This window comes from Macaca thibetana, chromosome 19, assembly GCF_024542745.1.
Source record: "Macaca thibetana thibetana isolate TM-01 chromosome 19, ASM2454274v1, whole genome shotgun sequence".
Taxonomy (NCBI): domain Eukaryota; kingdom Metazoa; phylum Chordata; class Mammalia; order Primates; family Cercopithecidae; genus Macaca; species Macaca thibetana.
In genome coordinates this window covers 28,874,663-28,893,855 of record NC_065596.1, presented here as the reverse complement: position 1 = coordinate 28,893,855, position 19,193 = coordinate 28,874,663, and the positions used below count along the sequence as shown (strand labels likewise).

The following is a 19,193-nucleotide window of genomic DNA, read 5'->3' as shown; positions in this document are numbered from 1 at the left end:
TCCATCAAATTCTCTGCCTTTGATCTATTCCTCGAGGCGTCTGTTTATTTCAACGTGAAAGAGACCACCAGAAAAATTGACACGTGGATTAGGTTTAAAAAGAGAAGGTACCTGGAGAAGCGGGATGAAGAGAAAGGCTTTACAGCGCTTTTCTCAGAAGGGTTGTGTAGGCAAGTCAAGCATGGAGAGACCCTTGGCCTGACATCCTAAGACTGGTTGCTGTTTGCGGCTACACATTTTGCTGTGGATTCGGGTAGCTACAGGCAAAGCAGCAAGAGTAAACATGCCATTTTATACTCTCTCTCCTGGCGCATGTGCATGCTGGAGACTGCCTGCTGAGGAGGGGTTTAGAAGGTGGGAGGAAGCCAGCGCAGAAATGCAGACAGCGCATCCCAGATCATGAGAGCCGACGGTTCCATTTTCAGGGACTTTGCAACCAAGTTGTTCCACACAACCATTAGTCTAAATTAAACGATACAAGCTAGCATTTAAATCAATCATATTAAAAACAAAAGTAATACATATGAAAACATACCAATTTCCAGTCATTTTTCTACACTGTCCAGCAGTCTATGCCCTTGAGGTTATTTATGTCTATTGTATCTGTGTGGTGAAAGTAGGATGAGCGACTTCTGCACGTGTCCTCCCAACTCCCTCATCAGGGGCTTCACGTTGGTAGTTTGAAACCTGCCACGATGGGATATTCAACCCTTGGAAACTGGCATACCCTACAAATAGATCCATTCTCCCCTTCCTGGTGTTAAATCTCAGGACTCCACTGCGGTCGTCAGCCTCATCATCAGCCAGTTTCCTAGAGAATTAGGTTGGTTTTAGGCATTGGGTAACAGTTCAACCAATAACCCACTGGCCTTTGATTGCATTGCTCATTGCCTTTTTGTGTATAGGTTCTCTAGACACCTCCATGGAAGAAAATGTCCTTGCCCAAGGTTTGCCTCAAAAATTTCTGGATTCATTGCTAGTATTGCATAAGCTCATTCATTCTCCCCTGAGTTTGATGAAAAACACCCAAATTCTTCTCATTCTCATATTCCTCTGTGATACTGGGACACAGCGTCCAATAGTTTTCCAACGGAATAGCTTTTCTTTTTTTTTTTGAGATGGAGTCTCGCTCTGTCGCCCAGGCTGGAGTGCAGTGGCGCGATCTTGGCTCACTGCAAGCTCTGCCTCCTGGGTTCACGCCATTCTCCTGCCTCAGCCTCCTGAGTCGCTGGGACTACAGGCGCCCGCCACCACGCCCGGCTAATTTTTTGTATTTTTAATAGAGACGAGGTTTCACCGTGTTAGCCAGGATGGTCTCGGTCTCTTGACCTTGTGATCCGCCCGTCTCGGCCTCCCAAAGTGCTGGGATTACAGGCGTGAGCCACCATGCCCGGCCCAGAATAGCTTTTCTTACCTGGGAATGTCCTCCCCAGATGGTTGATACTTAGGAAAAGCAGTGAACCATAATGCCTCAGCCTCTGTCTCGTCATCTTCGTCAAAAAAATGTAAGATGCTACCACACATCTGAGAAACAGGGGGTAACTCCCTGTATACCCTGGAAAACAAGAACAGAATTTGTCTATGAATATAAGGTAGGTGCCTGATGATAGCATGGGCTGTGCAGGAAGATTTTATGTTAATAGCCATAGACCCCATATTTTATCTTAGGGAAGTCTTTCCTCAGGCCTGCACGACTCCATCTCACCTCTCATCAAGTAAAATTTAACTGGATGCCTATTTCCCACTATATGCTGCTTTTTCCATCCTAGGAAGCAGACGTCAATCAATTCTCAACATCTAGCATTTGCCACAAACTTTGGTTTCATAATATACTTGTTGACCTATATAACCTTGCTAAGAATTTTAGGGAAAGGACGAGATTCCCAGTTTGACTTTTGACCTCAGGTGATCCACCTGCCCTCACCTCTCAGTGCGCTGGGATTATAGGTGTGAGTCACTGGGCCCCGACCTCTTTTTCTTTTCTTTTTTTTTTTTTTTTTTGAGGCAGAGTCTTCACTCTGTCGCCCAGGCTGGAGTGCAGTGGCACCATCTCGGCTCACTGCAAGCTCCGCCTCCCGGGTTCGCGCCATTCTCCTGCCTCAGCCTCCGGAGTAGCTGGGACTACAGGCGCCCGCCACTGCGCCCGGCTAATTTTTTGTATTTTAGTAGAGACGGGGTTTCACCGTGTTAGCCAGGATGGTCTCGATCTACTGACCTCGTGATCCGCCCGTCTCGGCCTCCCAAAGTGCAGGGATTACAGGCGTGAGCCACCGCGCCCGGCCCCGACCTCTTTTTCTTACATCTTATGAGATAGAAACTCTTTTGAAATAAAAACTTATGATAACAAAGAAGAAAAGTAACATATATACTAATTTTTATGCAAATAACCTACACGTCTTTGCTTCTTATGAATGTACATGAACCAGTGCAGCAAAATTCCAAATCTTTCATTTTTCCCCAACAAATATATGTCCCTTACGTATCATCTGTCACACAGGCTTCAGCCTGAGAAAAAATTCCAGTTCTCGTGTCTCGCAGTTTCTGTATGCTATTGTCAACCAGTACTGTCTGCTGTCTTACGAGTTCTGATGCATCTACACTCCTACTGGATCCATTGTCCCTGGGAAAACACAAATGGAGTTGGAATGTGAGCATGTCAGAGGAGCTCAATGGTGGGACAATCTTCTCACTGTGATGTAGCAAAAGTAGTCCAATCCTTAGAGATGTCCACCCTTAGACATGCACATCCATAGAGATGCCATCCTTAGAGATACTATTCTTAGAGATGCCATCCTTAGAGAAGCCTTAGAGGTGCCTATTCTTAGAGACACCTTCTTTGATGCCCATCCTATAATAAAATGCCATTCCTCCACATTTTTACTGAATTAACTGCATCTCTGTTTCCACACAGTAGACATTGATCTTATCTCAGGAGGCATGCCTCCTTTGATTCTCAATCCCTGATGTTCATCACAGTCTGTCACACTTGGCGATGCTCACTACTGGCTTCTGAAAGGATACAGTGTTTTTGTAAACTATGGAGCATAAGAAGGGCCCTACTCTTCTATCCTTCGTTGGTCCTAAACAGGAGGGAATGTTAACCTGAAGAAGTTGTTTGCACAACCCTGGATGGACTGAGCTTATTTGAAGGTAGGATCTCTTTATTTAGGGCGAGCGTGTCAAGGATGATGGACACCAGAGAAATCTGCATTCAGTGCCTTTCACAGACATCACTCAGCAGTGACAGACCTGTCAAAATTGTTGCTTAACCTCTCCGAGTATCAGCTTTCTAACTTGTAAAATAAGGATACAGTACTCTCATCACAAATCCTTGTGGTGATTAATCATAGAAGGCTAAAATTACTTAGCACAAGACCTAGGAAACACTGAGTTCCCAAAGCAAACAATTCATCCTAGTCCGTGGTCTTTTATGCATGCCAGAGCATGTCTCACTCATTTCAGACTTTTTTTTTCTTTTTTCTTTTTGAGTTTCACTGTTGTTGCCCAGGCTGGAGTGTGATGGCGTGATCTTGGCTCACTGCAACTTCCACCTCCCAGGTTCAAGCGATTCTCCTGCCTCAGCCTCCCGAGTAGCTGTGATTACAAGTGCCTGCCACCATGCCCGGCTAATTTGTGCATTTTTAGTAGAGATGGGGTTTCACCATGTTGGCCAGGCTGGTCTCGAACTCCTGACCTCAGGAGATCTGCCCGCCTCCACCTCCCAAAGTGCTGGGATTACAGGCGAGAGCCACCATGCCCGGCCAAGGCTGCTATTTTTAAAAAGCATGGACTGAGAAGGTTGTAAACAATGTAAATGCATTTGTCACAGCTCTGGATGCTGGAACGTCCAGGATCAAAGTGCTGGTAGACTCGGTGTCTGCTCCTGATTCATAGAGGGCAGACTTCTTGTTCTGTCCAAGCATGGGGAAAGAGAAAGGAGCTCTCCAGGGTCTCCTTCATGAAGGAACTAATTCCATTCATGAGGGCTCTCCTTTATCACCCGACACCTCTCAAAGGCCCCATCTCCTAATAACATCATATTGGAAGTTAGGATTTCAACATATGAATATTGGAGGAACACAAACATTCATTCTACAGCAGTATCTGAATTGCATACACGGAAATATTTGGTCAGATTAATTTGTTTTGAGTTCCAAGACCATGTAAAACAGTGCATTCGTTTTCTACAAATGAGAGATAAGCCGCGTGCTGATGAGGAGCCACTGAAACGCACAGCGGGAGGGCTTAGTAAGTCAGGCTGCATGGTTCTGCTCTGATCTGGGTGCCATGCTGTGGCATTGTCAAGAGCATGGTCAAGGCCATAGGCCCATGCATCAAGGAAAGAGCTGGAAGAACAGCCCTAGACTCGCTTTTGCTCAGGTATGAAGCAGCCATGGTGAAAATCAGGGAAGGAGAGAGAAGGTCTAAAAAGTACACCTGGGCCGGGTGTGGTGGCTCACACCTGTAATCCCAGCACTTTGGGAGGCCGAGGTGGGCAGATCAAGAGGTCAAGAGATCAAGATCATCCTGGCCAACATGGTAAAACCCTGTCTCTACTAAAAATACAAAAATTAGATGGGCGTGGTGGTGCATGCCCGTAGTCCCAGCTACTGGGGAGGATGAAGCAGGGGAATCGCTTGAACTGGAGATGCGGAGGTTGCCATGAGTTGAGACTGTGCCACTGCACTCCAGGGTGACAGAGGGAGACTCCGTTTCAAAAAACAAAACAAAAAAAGTACACCTGGGTGTCCCTGGGGTTTTCCCCTTCATTCATACAGAGATGAATGAGTGAATACAATGTGAGCAGAACCTTTCTTCCAGAAAACATCCATGGTGCCCTGTATCTCATGAACTATAACGAGATGCAGAAGAATCAGCCATCAGGAACCCGCACAGAGCGCAAAGTCACTCACCGTCTCCACAGCTCTTCATCACTGCTGCTACTCTCTTCATGACACTCCTTTTTGTCCATCTGTCAAATGTTGTATTTATCTCTTTACTGTATCTTTTTCACCCTGAAAAAATAAAAAGAGGTTGTATTTAGGTACATGGGAAGAACCGTCAGATAAATCTTAGCTTCCGTGTCTCTAAAAGGTTGACAAAAGCACTTATTGCTCATTCAAAAGAGATGCATCAGTGGAATTGCTCCTAGCAGCGGTAGGTGCTTAGAACAGAGGCCCAAACAGGTGAGCTGCAAAATAGAAACTTTTTTTTTTTTTTTTTTTTTTGCCTAATGAAGTGGGAGTATGGATTTTTCAAATTCTTTTATTTTTGATGTAGCCCTGCATCTGCAAGTTAAGCCATGTAGAATAGTAACTTCTAGAGATTCCAACCTGACAGAGGCAAAAGTGTGATTATTTTCCTTGCCTTCCATTCTCTCTCGTACAACTCTAATGGTTTCTCTTGCCTAAATCGTCACCTAGATTTCTTTAAAATGCTTGGGTTTAGGAACCGTTGTCTGACCCATTACCTTCACCGGTTCTGCTATGACATTTTTTAAAGATTAGATTTTTAAAATAATGGCTTTATGGATATATAGTTCACCAACCACACGATTCACAAACCACACAATAAACTATACAATTCAATGTCGTATATAGCATAGTTACAAAGTTGTAACTATGTAACTAAAACCACCACAATCAGTTTTAGGACAGTGTCATCACCTCAAAAAGAAACTCACTAAGCGGCACTCCCCATTCCCCACATGCACGCACACCCAGCCACAGGCACCCACGAATCCACCTTCTGTCTCCATAGGTTTACTCATTCTGGACATTTGATTTAATAGGAGTTGTTATGGACTGAATGTATATGTCCACCCTCAAGTTCCTGTGTTGAAATCCTAACTCCAAATGTGAGGATACGAGGAGATGGGGCCTTCGGGAGGTGATGAGGTCATGAGGGTGGAATCCTCATGAATGGTCTCAATGCCCTTAGAAAAGAGACCCCAGAGACCTCCCTCCCTCTTTCTACCATGGGAGAGCAGAGCAAGAAGTCAGCTGTCTGGCCGGGCACGGTGGCTCATGCATGTAATCCCAGCACTTTGGGAGGCCGAGGCGGGCAGATCACAAGGTCAGGAGATCGAGACCATCCTGACTAACAGGGTGAAACCCCGTCTCTACTAAAAATACAAAAAATTAGCCGGGAGTGGTGGCGGGCACCTGTAGTCCCTGCTACTCTGGAGGCTGAGGCAGGAGAATGGCGTGAACCCAGTAGGCGGAGCTTGCAGTGAACCGAGATCACGCCACTGCACTCCAGCCTGGGTGACAGAATGAGACTCCATCTCAAAAAAAAAAAAAAAAAAAAAAGAAGAAGTCAGCCATCTATGAACGAGGAAGCAGGTTCTCTCCAGTCACTGAATGTACCAGTGCCTTGATCTTGGGCTTCCCAGCCTCCAGAACTGTGAGAAATAAATCCTGTTGTTTAAGTCACATGGTCTATGATCCTTTTGTTAAAGAAGCCCAAAGTGACTAAGACAGGCATCAAACAATATATTGTCCTTTGTGATGGATCCTTTCACTTTGCATAATGTTTTCAAGGTCCATCCGTGTTATACCACATAACAGAACCTCCTTTGTTTTCATGGCTGAATAATATTCCACTGTATGGAGACACCACATATTCTCTATCCATTCAGCAGACGATAGACATTTGGGTGAGTTCCACTTTGGGGCTGTTATGAAAAATGCTGCTGTGAATATTCAGGTACAAATTTCCGTGTGGACAGATTATTTCATTCTCTTGGGTGCATACTTAGGAGTGGAGTTGCTGGGTCATATGGTAACTCTGCGTTTAACCTTCAAGGAACTGCCAGACTGTTTTCCAAAGCACCAATTTCCATTCCCACCAGCAGTGTAGGAGGGTGCCAGCTTCTCCATATCCTCATCTATAATTGTTATTATAGGCCTTTTAAAAATGGCCATTCTAGTACATGTAAAGTGATATCTTATTGTAATTTTTGAAGATTTTTATATAGTAGTAATAATACATATTATTAATAGCATTGTAGACACTTTGGATAACAGAAAAGAAAATTAGTGAATTACAAATCACTCAAAATCCAAACGCCCACAAATAATCCATCTTAACTTTTTGACTATTTGGTTTTATTAAATATATTAAAATAGGGTGTCTGGGCGCAGCGGCTCACGCCTGTAATCCCAGGACGTTGGGAGGCTGAGGCAGGTGAATTACCTGAGCCCAGGAGTTCCAGACTTGCCTGGTCAGCATGGCGAAACCCATCTCTACTAAAAATACAAAAATTAGCTGGGCGTGGTGGCACACGCCTGTAATCCCAGCTACTCCGGAGGCGGAGCTAGGAGAATTGCTTGAACCCAGGAGGCAGAGGTTGCAGTGAGCTGAGATCGTGCCTCTGCACTCCAGCCTGGGTGACAGAGAGAGACTCTGTCTTCAAAACAAAACAAACAAACAAACAAAAAAAATAGCGTAATACTATGCCTACTTTTTAAAACAAACTATTTGTATCCTAGGAATGCAACTTAATTTTAATAAATCAAATTGTGTTTAACACTCAGGATCATACAGCACTCCACTGTCTCACCATCCTCTCTCTGCAATATTGTTTCAAGCATCTTTAAACACACAAGTAGGTTTACAATTTCTGGTTGCAGGAAACTAGTGGGGGCACCTCTGAATCACCCACAAGTTGATCTTATCCATAGATCAAGTCTTAATACCATCTTGGAACAAAGCCCTACAATTTTGTTTGTGCAATTACAGTGTGTCCAGCATAGTGTGACCTCAGACTCTTTGCAGTTTATTTAAGAGGCTGAAGAAAAATATGTGACCGGATCAGTTTCCATACTGAGTTGAGCTCTTCACAATTACTATTAGAGATTTACAGATCAAAACATGAATTCTAGGCAGATACATCAGGCAGTTGCTGCTGGAGTCACAATGCACCTAATTATATCAGTAGACAAAGCTAGAGAGGGTATATTTGTATATTATATCACCACATATAACAAACCATAATTCTATCTCTGCTACTGAGCAATGCAAAACCAACTCCAATTAGCACCATATTAAGACGAACAGTAAAGCTGCTCAATGAAATTCACAATTTCTTATGTGGTGGTTTTTGTTCTTTGCATCTCACTATTGTTCTACAGTCATGTCATTTTAAAGTTCTTCACAACTTCTTTAAGAAGAAAGTGAAACAATTGAATTAATTATTCAGAGTTCACCTTGGTTGAAATAGTTTGGTTTGTTTTTATTCTGAGGCAACTGGCCATTTAATATTGGAGAGTTCTAAGTTCTTTTTTTTTTTTTTTGGACGGAGTTTTTCTCTTGTTGCTAGGCTGGAGTGCAATGGCACGATCTCAGGTTCAAGCAATTCTCCTGTCTCAGCCTTTCGAGTAGCTGGGATTACAGGCATGTCCCACCACACCCTGCTAATTTTGTATTTTTAGTTGAGACAGGGTTTCTCCATGTTGCTCAGGCTGGTTTTGAACTCCCAACCTCAGGTGATCTGCCTGCCTCGGCCTCCCAAAGTCCTAGGATTACAGACATGAGCCATCGTGCCCAGCCTGAGAGTTCTAAGTTCTTAGAAGGTGGTTGTGTTTACCTACTAGAATTTTGTTGGTAGCAATAATCATCTAATGGGAATTCAGAGAAGTGATTTTAAAGATTTGACTTCCAAAACCCTATACAAATGTTTTATTTTACCACCAATGAATTTATCAGCAATAACTGAATATTTATTTATATGCATAATAATCACTCACACGTTCCAACTAGACAAACCAAATATTTCTATGCAATTTTCAATAAAAATATAAAAATCTACATATTTCATGTATTTATGTTTAATTGTTATGTTTCTCACAGCCTGCAACAAATTTAATTTAGCTATCCTCTGAACTACAAGCTTCCCTTTGCTATAACAAACACTTTTCTTTTATTTAAGTATTGTTATTCCAGAGTTAATATAGTATGCATTCAAATGATTTCTTATTTAGTATTATTTTACCTAGTACCATTATATATTTAATTTTTTTCTCATGAAGCCAGGCACAGTGGTTTGCGCCTGTAGTCCCAGCCACTCGGGAGGCTGAAGTGAGAGGATCCCTTGAGCCCAGGAGTTTAAGGTCACAGTGGGCTGTGAAAGTGTCACTGTATTCCAGTCTGGGTGACAAAGCAATACCTCATTTCAAGAAACAAAATGGAGTTTTTTCCTTAGAAGAATTTAAAGAAGCTATACATTATTTTGGCTAACTTTCTATAGGGTTAACTAGAAGTTACTGAGACTTGATCTACAGCCTTTTTTTTCATGAGCCAAAAAGCATCTCTCACTTTAATTACACCTGTATTAGGAGAGTTATGATCAATTTCAGCAGTTATAGTTTCTGAGAACTTGGATAAATATAAACATGAATTACATAAAATTTATATAAGTCCAGGTATTCAAAAATGAGAAATAATGTGATATATGATCAAAGTAATAGCAAGACAATATACAATTAAATCACTCAACAATTACTGGGAATATGTATGAAGCCTTGTTGGTAAAATTCTACCTGGTACTTCTGAAACGAACAAGGCAATGGGAAGTAACAGTTTATCTCGTCTATTACTGAGTATCGATGAAAGCAATAAGGTGAATGGAAAAGTCCATGCAAACTCCGTTTTCAGAATAACGAGGAGACAGATATAATTCACAAATCCAAGTGTTTCTCGCTAGCAGACAAAACTGTGAAGTCAGGGTGGAGCATGGCAGAGGAACAGGGAGGAAGTGCAGAGTGAGAAAACATAAAGAAGTCAGGAAGGGCCAGAAGAGGAACTTCCTGTGAGTAAAGTCTCATACTCGGTGATTTATCTGTAGAGTCTGAATACAAGAGCTGTGAGGTCTGGGCAGTTGGAATGGAGGCTGAGCAGCGGATAGATGTGGTAGAGGCAGGGGTGGATGGGAGATCCTTGAAGATAGAGAAATGGCCTAGTGTGACAGAGTACAGAAATACTACAAAAACTCACTTGTAGAAAGCACGTTCTGCATATAATCAGACATGGAACTGTCCCATGCATTCCATAATAATTAAGAAAAAGATATTACCGGAGCATCGCTTAAAGGTACTACAAGAAAATAGGTGAGAAGACCAGGACGTTTTGTTTTGTTTGTTGGTTTGTTTCTTTGAGATAAAGAACAATCAAAGGAAAATGATGGACCAAAATTAACAATCATTCTTGGGGGGAAAAAAACTCCACCCACAATTCCTCAGTAAAAAGGATTACACACATTCTTGGCATAATACGTCTCTCTCAGGCCAAAGGCTATCCTTATGCTTCATGTGGACGCTATGAAATCATTCCAGCTGAGGTCAGGAAAATACCAAGTATGACCTTCCCTATTTAAGTTAAAATATTGGAAGCTTATTCCAAAATATTGGAATAAACTTGAAATACGGTGATTGAATGGAAGGACATTAAACTATAACTCACTAGACATGTTATTTTACTCTATAGACAAACACAACAAATCACCTGAAATAAGCTACAAAAGTAAGATAAACCAGTAAGTTAGAGAAAGAATCTTTTTTTTTTCTTTTGAGACGGAGTCTCCCTCTGTTGCTCAGGCCAGAGTGCAGTGGTGCAATCTTGGCTCACTGCAACCTCTGCTTCCTGGGTTCTAGTGATTCTGCTCCTCAGCCTCCCAAGTAGCTGGGATTGCAAATATGTGCCACCAAGTCTGGCTGATTTTTCTTGTATTTTTAGTAGAGATGGGGTTTCACCATGTTGGACATGCTGGTCTCGAACTCCTGACCTCAGGTGATTTGCCTGCTTCGGGTTCCCAAGTGCTGGGATTACAGGCATGAGTTACCGTGCCCGGCCAGAAAAATCTTAATATACAAAAATGAAAAGCCTTTTAATATAACAGACTATCCCAATTCCATAAAAGAAGAAAATACACCCATTAAAATAGAAACTATGGTGCCTAGAATTAAACGGTACAAAAAACATGACCCATATAATTTTTTTATGTTGAAATAATTTTAAACATGAAAAAATAGCAAAGATTCGTATAAATCCTCAACCACCTTATCCTAATGTTAGCTATATATAATTGTATTTATATAATAGTTGTTATATATAAAATAATTGTATATGTACATTTATATCATATATAATACATATACATTTATTGTATTATATATTATATACAGCTGTATATGTAATTGTAATATAATAATTATACACATAATAGTATATGTAATACAATTATCTAACAAGGAAATTGATGTTGGCATATCCTACCATTACCTAATGTGTGGACCTTATTAGAATTTTGTCTACATTTGTCTGAATGTCCGCTTTCTTCTCCAAGATCTAATTGAGGATCTCACATTGCACTTAGTTGTTATCTGTCCTTAGATTCCTCCAGTCTGCGACAATTTCTTATTTTTTCCTTGTCTTTTGTGATTGTGACACTTTCGCTGAGCATGGTCAATTATTTTACAGAATGTTTATCAATTTGGATTTCTTTGATGTTTTCTCATGATTAGGTTGAGGTCATGCATGTTTGTCTTCTGTGTTCAGTCAACATGCCCCAGCCTTTTTGGAATATTTCTTCACGTTCTGGCGTCACAATTTATTCCAATGTTATCTTGTATATTCCCTGCCCCAGCCCTAGAAGTAACCACTTCTCCACAGATCCTTGGCTCCCTTGTATTCAAAATAGTATTTAGAAACCAAGGTGGGGCACAGTGGCTCACGCCTGTAATCCCAGCACTTTGGGAGGCCGAGGTGGGCTGATCTCCAGGTCAAGAGACGGAGACCATCCTGGCCAACACGGGGAAACCCCGTTTCTACTAAAAATACAAAAAATTAACTGAGCGTGATGGCATGCGCCTGTAATCCCAGCTACTCGGGAGGCTGAGGCAAGAGAATCGCTTGAACCCGGGAGGCAGAGGTTGCAGTGAGCTGAGATTGTGCCATTGCACTCCAGCCTGGGTGACAGAGGGAGACACAATCTCAAAAAAAAAAAAAAAAAAAAAAAAAAAAAGTAATATTGATTAAAAATCAAATTGCATGAGAATGCATAGCAGGATACCAAGCAAATACAACTTTTAAATATACAGAAAATAATATTTAAAATACAAACCAAACATATAAATCATGCAGGGGCATTAAACACGTTTCTGGATAGTGGTAACAGCCGAGAGTGGCTGGATGAATTCCAGAGAAATTTCATATATTGCTTCAATTTTATTTAAAATATATTATTACCTATGTCTTAGATATTTTGTTTTTAAATAATGGGCAAGGATATTATAAACTCTGCAGAAGTAAGTGTAATCGTGTTTTTTCCTGCCCACATTAAAGATGGCCCAGATGCTCGCACTGACCCTGTTGACCACCCACAGCCATCATGGCGACCGGAAGTCCTAAGAGCTTACTTCCCTCAGTGCTCAGAGCCCTCCTTCTCTTTGAGCATTATTTTAAGAGAAGTTGAGAACTAGAGAAACCGACCTAAGGGGATTCTCCCATTTGACCCGTCCTCCCCTGAAGTCACCACCTGCTGCTTTTCTGGAGCGCTTACCAGGTGAGTTTCAGGAGCCCCAGGATACAGGAAGGAGAAACGGAGGCTTGTTGCTGGGACACCGCCAGGCTGCTCCGTGTTCTGCTCCTCTTGGTTAGCAAGGAGGGAGTACGACAAAGCGCGTGTCAGAAGGGGAAACAGGGCCCTCCTCTTGCTAAAAACAAATCCCTCTAGGGGCTCGGCATCCTGTTAGTCATAGCTTAAATTTATGACTTCAATGACTTGGCTTGGGCAGTCTTTAATCTCTCTCATACTTAGTTTGTTTTACTTTCTGTAATAATAGTTTTTACACCAATGTTTATGTGGCTAATACTAATAATTTTACACTGTAACTGTATAACTTTAATTATTAGACGTTTTAACCTAACTAACAAACATACGAAAGCTTCCTAAGGGAAACAATTTCTTTTTTCTTTTTTTTTTTGAGACTGAGGCTCCCTCTCTCGCTAGGGAGTGCAGTGGCATGATCTCGGCTCACTGCAACCTCTGCCTCCCAGGTTCAAGCAATTCTTGTGCCTCAGCCTCCCGAGTAGCTGGGACTACAGGCGTGCACCACAACGCCCAGCTAATTTTTTATTTATTTTATTTATTTATTTTTTTGAGACAGAGTCTCACTCTGTCACCCAGGTTGGAGTGCAGTGGCAGGATCTCAGCTCACTGCAAGCTCCACCTCCCGGGTTTACGCCATTCTCCTGCCTCAGCCTCCTGAGTAGCTAGGATTACAGGCGTCCACCACCACGCCCAGCTAATTTTTATGTTTTTAGTAGAGACGGGGTTTCACCTTGTTAGCCAGGATGGTCCCGATCTCCTGACCTTGTGATCCGCCCGCCTCGGCCTCCCAAAGTGCTGGGATTACAGGCGGGAGCCCCTGCGCCCAGCCGGAAACAATGTTTATTCGAGAATAGAGCATTGCCATTGGGAATAGATATGCCATATTAAACTATGTGTATATTCAGGGAGATAAAGGAAGACAGAAATAGGGAGGATTGCATGTTGTTTTGACAGAATTTTCCTTGGCTACAAAGATCAGTAACAAGGGTGACATTAGTCCGAGGTTGGACCAGCAGAAATATTTTTTAAGGTTGTGAAGACCTTTATGCAAGGTTGTGGCTTTTGTGGAGTCTTTTTCATTTTCAGGCATACAAGGATAACAGTCCTCTCTTCATGGCTTTCCTGGCTCTATTTGTCAGGGTTACCTTAACATAAGTGACTCCATTTTGTTCTGACAACTTTCAGATTTCCCCTTGTGATCAAGAAGTTTCTCTGAAAGCATTCTCCTGCCTCAGCCTCCCGAGTAGCTGGGACTACAGGTGCTCACCACCACACCCAGCTAATTGTTTTTGTATTTTTAGTAGAGACGGGGTTTCACTATGTTGGCTAGGCTGGTCTCGAACCCCTGACTTGTGATCTGCCCACCTTGGCCTCCCAAAATGCTGGGATTACAGGCATGAGCCACCGCACCTGGCCTGCATTTTTTTCAAAGAATTACTGTGGCATTTTTTCCAGTGTCATTGTGTTCTGTGGTTCTTATCTAGTCTTCACATTTATTTACATAATGAACTTTAGTGATGGATTTCCACAGAATTTTTGTCACTACGTGGTTGCCTAGAAGTATATATACTAAGATGGAACATATTGAAATATGAGCTAACTTTTCTCATTCAATTATTGATTACTTAGTTAGTTTGTTTATTATTTGGGGGATGGGATCTTGCAATGCTGCCCAGACTGGACTCAAACTCCTGGGCTCAAACTCCTGCCTCAGCCTCCCAAGTAGGTGGGATTACAGGCATGTACTACATCACCTGGCTCAATTATTTATTATTTATAACTCATTATACATATATTCAGATAACTTATCTGTGAGCTAAACTCTTCCACTTTGTTGGCAGTCATTTCTGTGTTTGCTGTGTGGCTACGGATGCTATGTGTTTCCTCTATGCTTGAGATAGGATGATGGGGATTCTTCAATGGCTGTGTGAGTTGTTATTCTAGGGCACTTAAGAATATGAATTGGTCAATTTTTTATATCTCTACTGATATTCTGTTGTTCTGTTAATTGCTAAAAGACTATTGATCAGATTTCCCACAAGAGGGGAGGATTATTCTATATCTGTTTATCATTCTACCCATGTATAGTATACACATATTGAAAGTGTTAATATGTATACACAAAATTAAAATTGTTCTTCTTATTGAAGTGATCTACTTTATATTTAGTAATGCTGTTTAGGTAAAATGTATTTTGTCTAACGTTATTGGAGGTGCACCTGCTCCCCATTGATTACATTTTTACACAGATGGTCATCTTGCATTCTTTTATTGGAATCTTAATATAACTTCTTCTTTGGGTTTACTTCCTGTAAGATGGAGGGAAATGCTCTTGAAGCCTAATTTGTCTGACATTCATATTGTTGCTCCAGATTCTTTTTAATAACCATGAATATGATATATCATTGCCATTGTCATGTGAGGGGTGGGGAAGTGGCCCCAGCTGGAAATATTTGTGCAGATGAGTATTTAAAATGATAAATGTTGGCCAGGCGTGGTCGCTCACAGCTGTAATTACAGCACTTTGGGAGGCCGAGGCAGGCGGATCACGTGAGTCCAGGAGTTCGAGACCAGCCTGGCCAACATGTTGAAACCCCGTCTCTACAAAAATACAAAAATTAGCCAGGCACGGTGATGCACACCTGTAATCCCAGTCACTGCAGCTCCCTGCACCTGCACTCCCTGCACACCACATTCTCTTAACCAGCCCTATTCTTTTTAGCTCCTATCATGTGTACATATACCTTTTCCTGTACCACAAACATTCTGTATAATCTCTTGTGCTGTTATGTTTTATCGTTCAGATCACGGATATACGTCCAACCCATTAAATAGTACAAAGAATAAGGAACATGTGCAAAATATATTTGTGGAATGAACAAAAGAAGTGCCATAGAGCAGTACAGTTTAACAGAAATATAATCTAAGCCCCAAATGTATATTAAATTTTCTAGCAGCTGCATTTAAAAAAGCAAAAACAAGAAGATAAAATTAGTTTTAATAATACATGTGTAGTTGTATATGTCTACACATATATGTTTATGTATATATATACTTATAAGGCCAGTGCAGTGGCTCACACCTGTAATCCTAGCACTTTGGGAGGCCAAGGCAGGCAGATCACTTGAGGTCAGGATTTTGAGACCAGCCTGGCCAACATGGTGAAACCCCATCTATATTAAAAAATACAAAAAATTAGCTGGGCGTGGTGGTGCATACCTATAATCCTAGGTACTCGGAAGGCTGAAGTGGGAGGATTGCTTGAACCCAGGAGGTGCGGGTTGCAGTGAGCTGAGGTCACACCACTGTACACTCCAGCCTGGGTGACAGAGCAAGACTCTGTCTCAAAAAAAAAAAAAAAAAAAAAAAAAAGTCCGGGCACGGTGGCTCAAGCCTGTAATCCCAGCACTTTGGGAGGCCGAGACGGGTGGATCACGAGGTAAGGAGATCGAGACCATCCTGGCTAACATGGTGAAACCCCATCTCTACTAAAAAATACAAAAAACTAGCCAGGCGAGGTGGCGGGCGACTGTAGTCCCAGCTACTTGGGAGGCTGAGGCAGGAGAATGGTGTGAACCCGGGGGGCAGAGCTTGTAGTGAGCTGAGATACAGCCACTGCACCCCAGCCTGGGCAACAGAGCGAGACTCCATCTCAAAAAAAAAATATATATATATACACACATACACACACACACACACTCTTATATATATATTTACATATATATTTATATATATACTTATATGTGTATATATGTATTTTATTTAAATATGCATATATATGTAAATATAATAAAACATACACATATGTTTTACCCAAAATGTCATAATTTAAACTTGTCAGCAATGTGAAAATTATTAAGATAATATTTATATACTGTTATTTATATTGACTTCAAAACCTGAATGCTTTTTAAATTTATGATACACTTCAATTCAAACTAGCCCCAATTCAATTGTTCAATCACTGCCTGACTTTTTCTCCACCTAAGTCATCATGGAGACTTCCCAGCTGCAGAAGAAAGTATGGGGTTTGAGGCCAGCCATTGAAAGCTCCCTGAGAGGCCGGGCGCGGTGGCTCAAGCCTGTAATCCCAGCACTTTGGGAGGCCGAGACGGGCGGATCACGAGGTCAGGAGATCGAGACCATCCTGGCTAACACGGTGAAACCCCGTCTCTACTAAAGAAATACAAAAAAACTAGCCGGGCGAGGTGGCGGGCGCCTGTAGTCGCAACTACTCGGGAGGCTGAGGCAGGAGAATGGCATGAACCCGGGAGACGGAGCTTGCAGTGAGCTGAGATCTGGCCACTGCACTCCAGCCTGGGCGGCAGAGCAAGACTCCATCTCAAAAAAAAAAAAAAAAAAAAAAAAAAGCTCCCTGAGAACTGATCATTCTTGTCTTAGAGATGAAGAGGTAAATTAGAAAATAATTTTATTATTTTTCATGAGCACAAAAGGGCAGATGGTTGGGTAGTATGATGAAATAATTCCAGTGATCATCTCCAGCCTTGGGTTTTTCTCAGATTTATAAAAGAAATAAAGGGTGATGAAGTTGTTTGAGTAATAAAAGCACACAAAGCAACTGAGCAGCAGAAGGATGGTGTGGGTGGCTCTGTGTTCAGGAGATGGCTGGGAAGAGAGGAGGCTGGGGCTGTGCAGACGCTGGGCTGGTATCTGCAGAGCAGACTCGCCATGTCGATGCTGGTCCAGACCATGAGGAACACGAACAGGACATTGTGAATCACCATGACATTGATAAATGATCCTTGCGGGAGTTTTATCTGTTTAGATCATGGACGTACGTCAAACCCATTAAATAGTACCAAGAATAAGGAACATGTGCAAAATATATTTGTGGAATGAATAAAAGAAGTCCCATAGAGCAGTTCAGTTTAACAGAAATATAATCCAAGCTCCAAATGCATATTAAATTCTTGTATGTATGACCTAGTTTGACAATAATCTTGTGAATATCCAGGACCAACAGTGGTGAAACTGGTATTGGCTTCTGTGGTTTCAATGATGTGAACATGGATTAGCATGTTGGTGAGCCAGAGGGAAATGAAAGAGGGAACAAGTCTCAAGGCTGATATTCGGATCACACAATAGTTTACCAAACTCGTTACCAATATCGTAACGAGACATTCACACCACAAACCAGGAGAAAACGTTGCTGTTTTCACACAGTATAACTTTCAGCAAGACATTGAAACAAGACTGTATATCATAACGAGACTTTCATTTCACTTAATTCAACCTTTTCTACTTGGCAGAATAATGGTATAATTCAAATTTTATGATCAATTCCTTCTGCTTATAACTTAACAGAACCCAACCTACAAAATTCTTTAGTATCCATTGGTTAAATAAGAAATTGTCTGTGCTGTTGCTAATATGACATGCTATACCTGGACAAACTCCTATGAGAAAAGTTGAGGCCCCTATACACAACATAAGAACGCAGGCCACATGGTTACCCCAGGACTCACCTAATTCCCTACTGTCTTGAATAACTGTTTGAGTTCTTCAATTAGTTGTCTTTAAACCTAGGTTTATGGCTCAAAACCATATGCAAACTGAAAATCTCATATTACTCTTAATTTGTATTTCCTCTTACTTTGTATTTCTCCTTTTTAAACTTTGTATCTGTTACTTGTTAAATTTTTTCAGAGGCACAGCTCCTACCAAGATAATACTGAACCAGCACTTTAAAACGATAGCAAAAGATTGTAGAACAGACAAAATTGAACTTATTAATGGACTCTAGGGAGACTTAGCCTGAGAGTTGCACCCTTCAAATCTCATTTGTTGCTCAAATGCTTTTGACATCGATTCCTAGTCACCAATCACTCCCCAGAAGATGAGACGAGACCAGCAAACTGGGACAGGTCCATCCTGGCATCAAGGGACATCAAATCTTAATTACAGAATGATTGATCAATGATGCTTTCAGAGAAAGTTCTTGATCACAAGGGGAAATCTGAAAGTTGTCAGAACAAAATGGAGTCACTCATGTTAAGATCACCCTGACAAATAGAGCCAGGAAGGCCATTAAGAGAGGGGTCTTATCCTTGTATGCCTGAAAATGAAAAAGACTTTACAAAACCCACAACCTTGCATAAAGGTCTTCGCAACCTTAAACAAAAAATATTTCTGCAAGGAACGCTGCCCAGCAATTGCCTGTCCAACCTTGGACTAATGCCACCTTTGTGACTGATCTTGGTAGCCAAGGAAAATTCTGTCAAAACAATATGCAATCCTCCCCATTTCTGTCTTCCTTTATCTCCCTGAATATACTCATAGTTTAATATGGCATGTCTATTCCCAATTGCAATGCTCCATTCCCAAATAAACACTGTTACCTTTAGGAAGCTTTCATATGTTTGTTATTTAGGTTAACACTTCTAAAAATTAAAGTATTGTAGTTACAATGTAAAATTATTAGTATTAACAAGATAGACATTGGTATAAAATTATTATTACAGAAATTAAGACCAATTGAGTATGAGAGAGATTATTAAGACTGTCCCAGCCAAGTCACTGAAGTCATAAATTTAAGCTACGACAAAATTTGTTTTGTTTTTAA

At 41.4% G+C, this 19,193-nt stretch overlaps 1 protein-coding gene across 10 annotated transcripts in view; it reads right to left on the bottom strand.

Annotated features, from left to right (window-relative positions):
- LOC126943562 (caspase recruitment domain-containing protein 8) overlaps positions 1-19,193 on the bottom strand; it is a 49,808-nt gene that overhangs the window by 30,168 nt on the left and 447 nt on the right. For 5 of the 10 annotated variants that reach the window (XR_007721767.1, XR_007721766.1, XM_050772442.1 and 2 more), the window contains exons 2-5: positions 12,560-12,648; positions 4,914-5,015; positions 2,480-2,620; positions 1,415-1,555 (exon numbers count right to left, since the gene is read on the bottom strand). Coding sequence is in view for 8 of the 10 variants with exons in the window: in XM_050772442.1 (XP_050628399.1) it covers positions 1,415-1,555; positions 2,480-2,620; positions 4,914-4,972 (341 nt within the window). In the remaining 2 variants the exon portion in view is untranslated. Of the gene's footprint in view, positions 1-1,414; positions 1,556-2,479; positions 2,621-4,913; positions 5,016-12,559; positions 12,649-19,193 lie in introns of those variants that run through there. The other 5 variants (XM_050772443.1, XM_050772444.1, XM_050772441.1 and 2 more) reach the window with 4 other exon arrangements.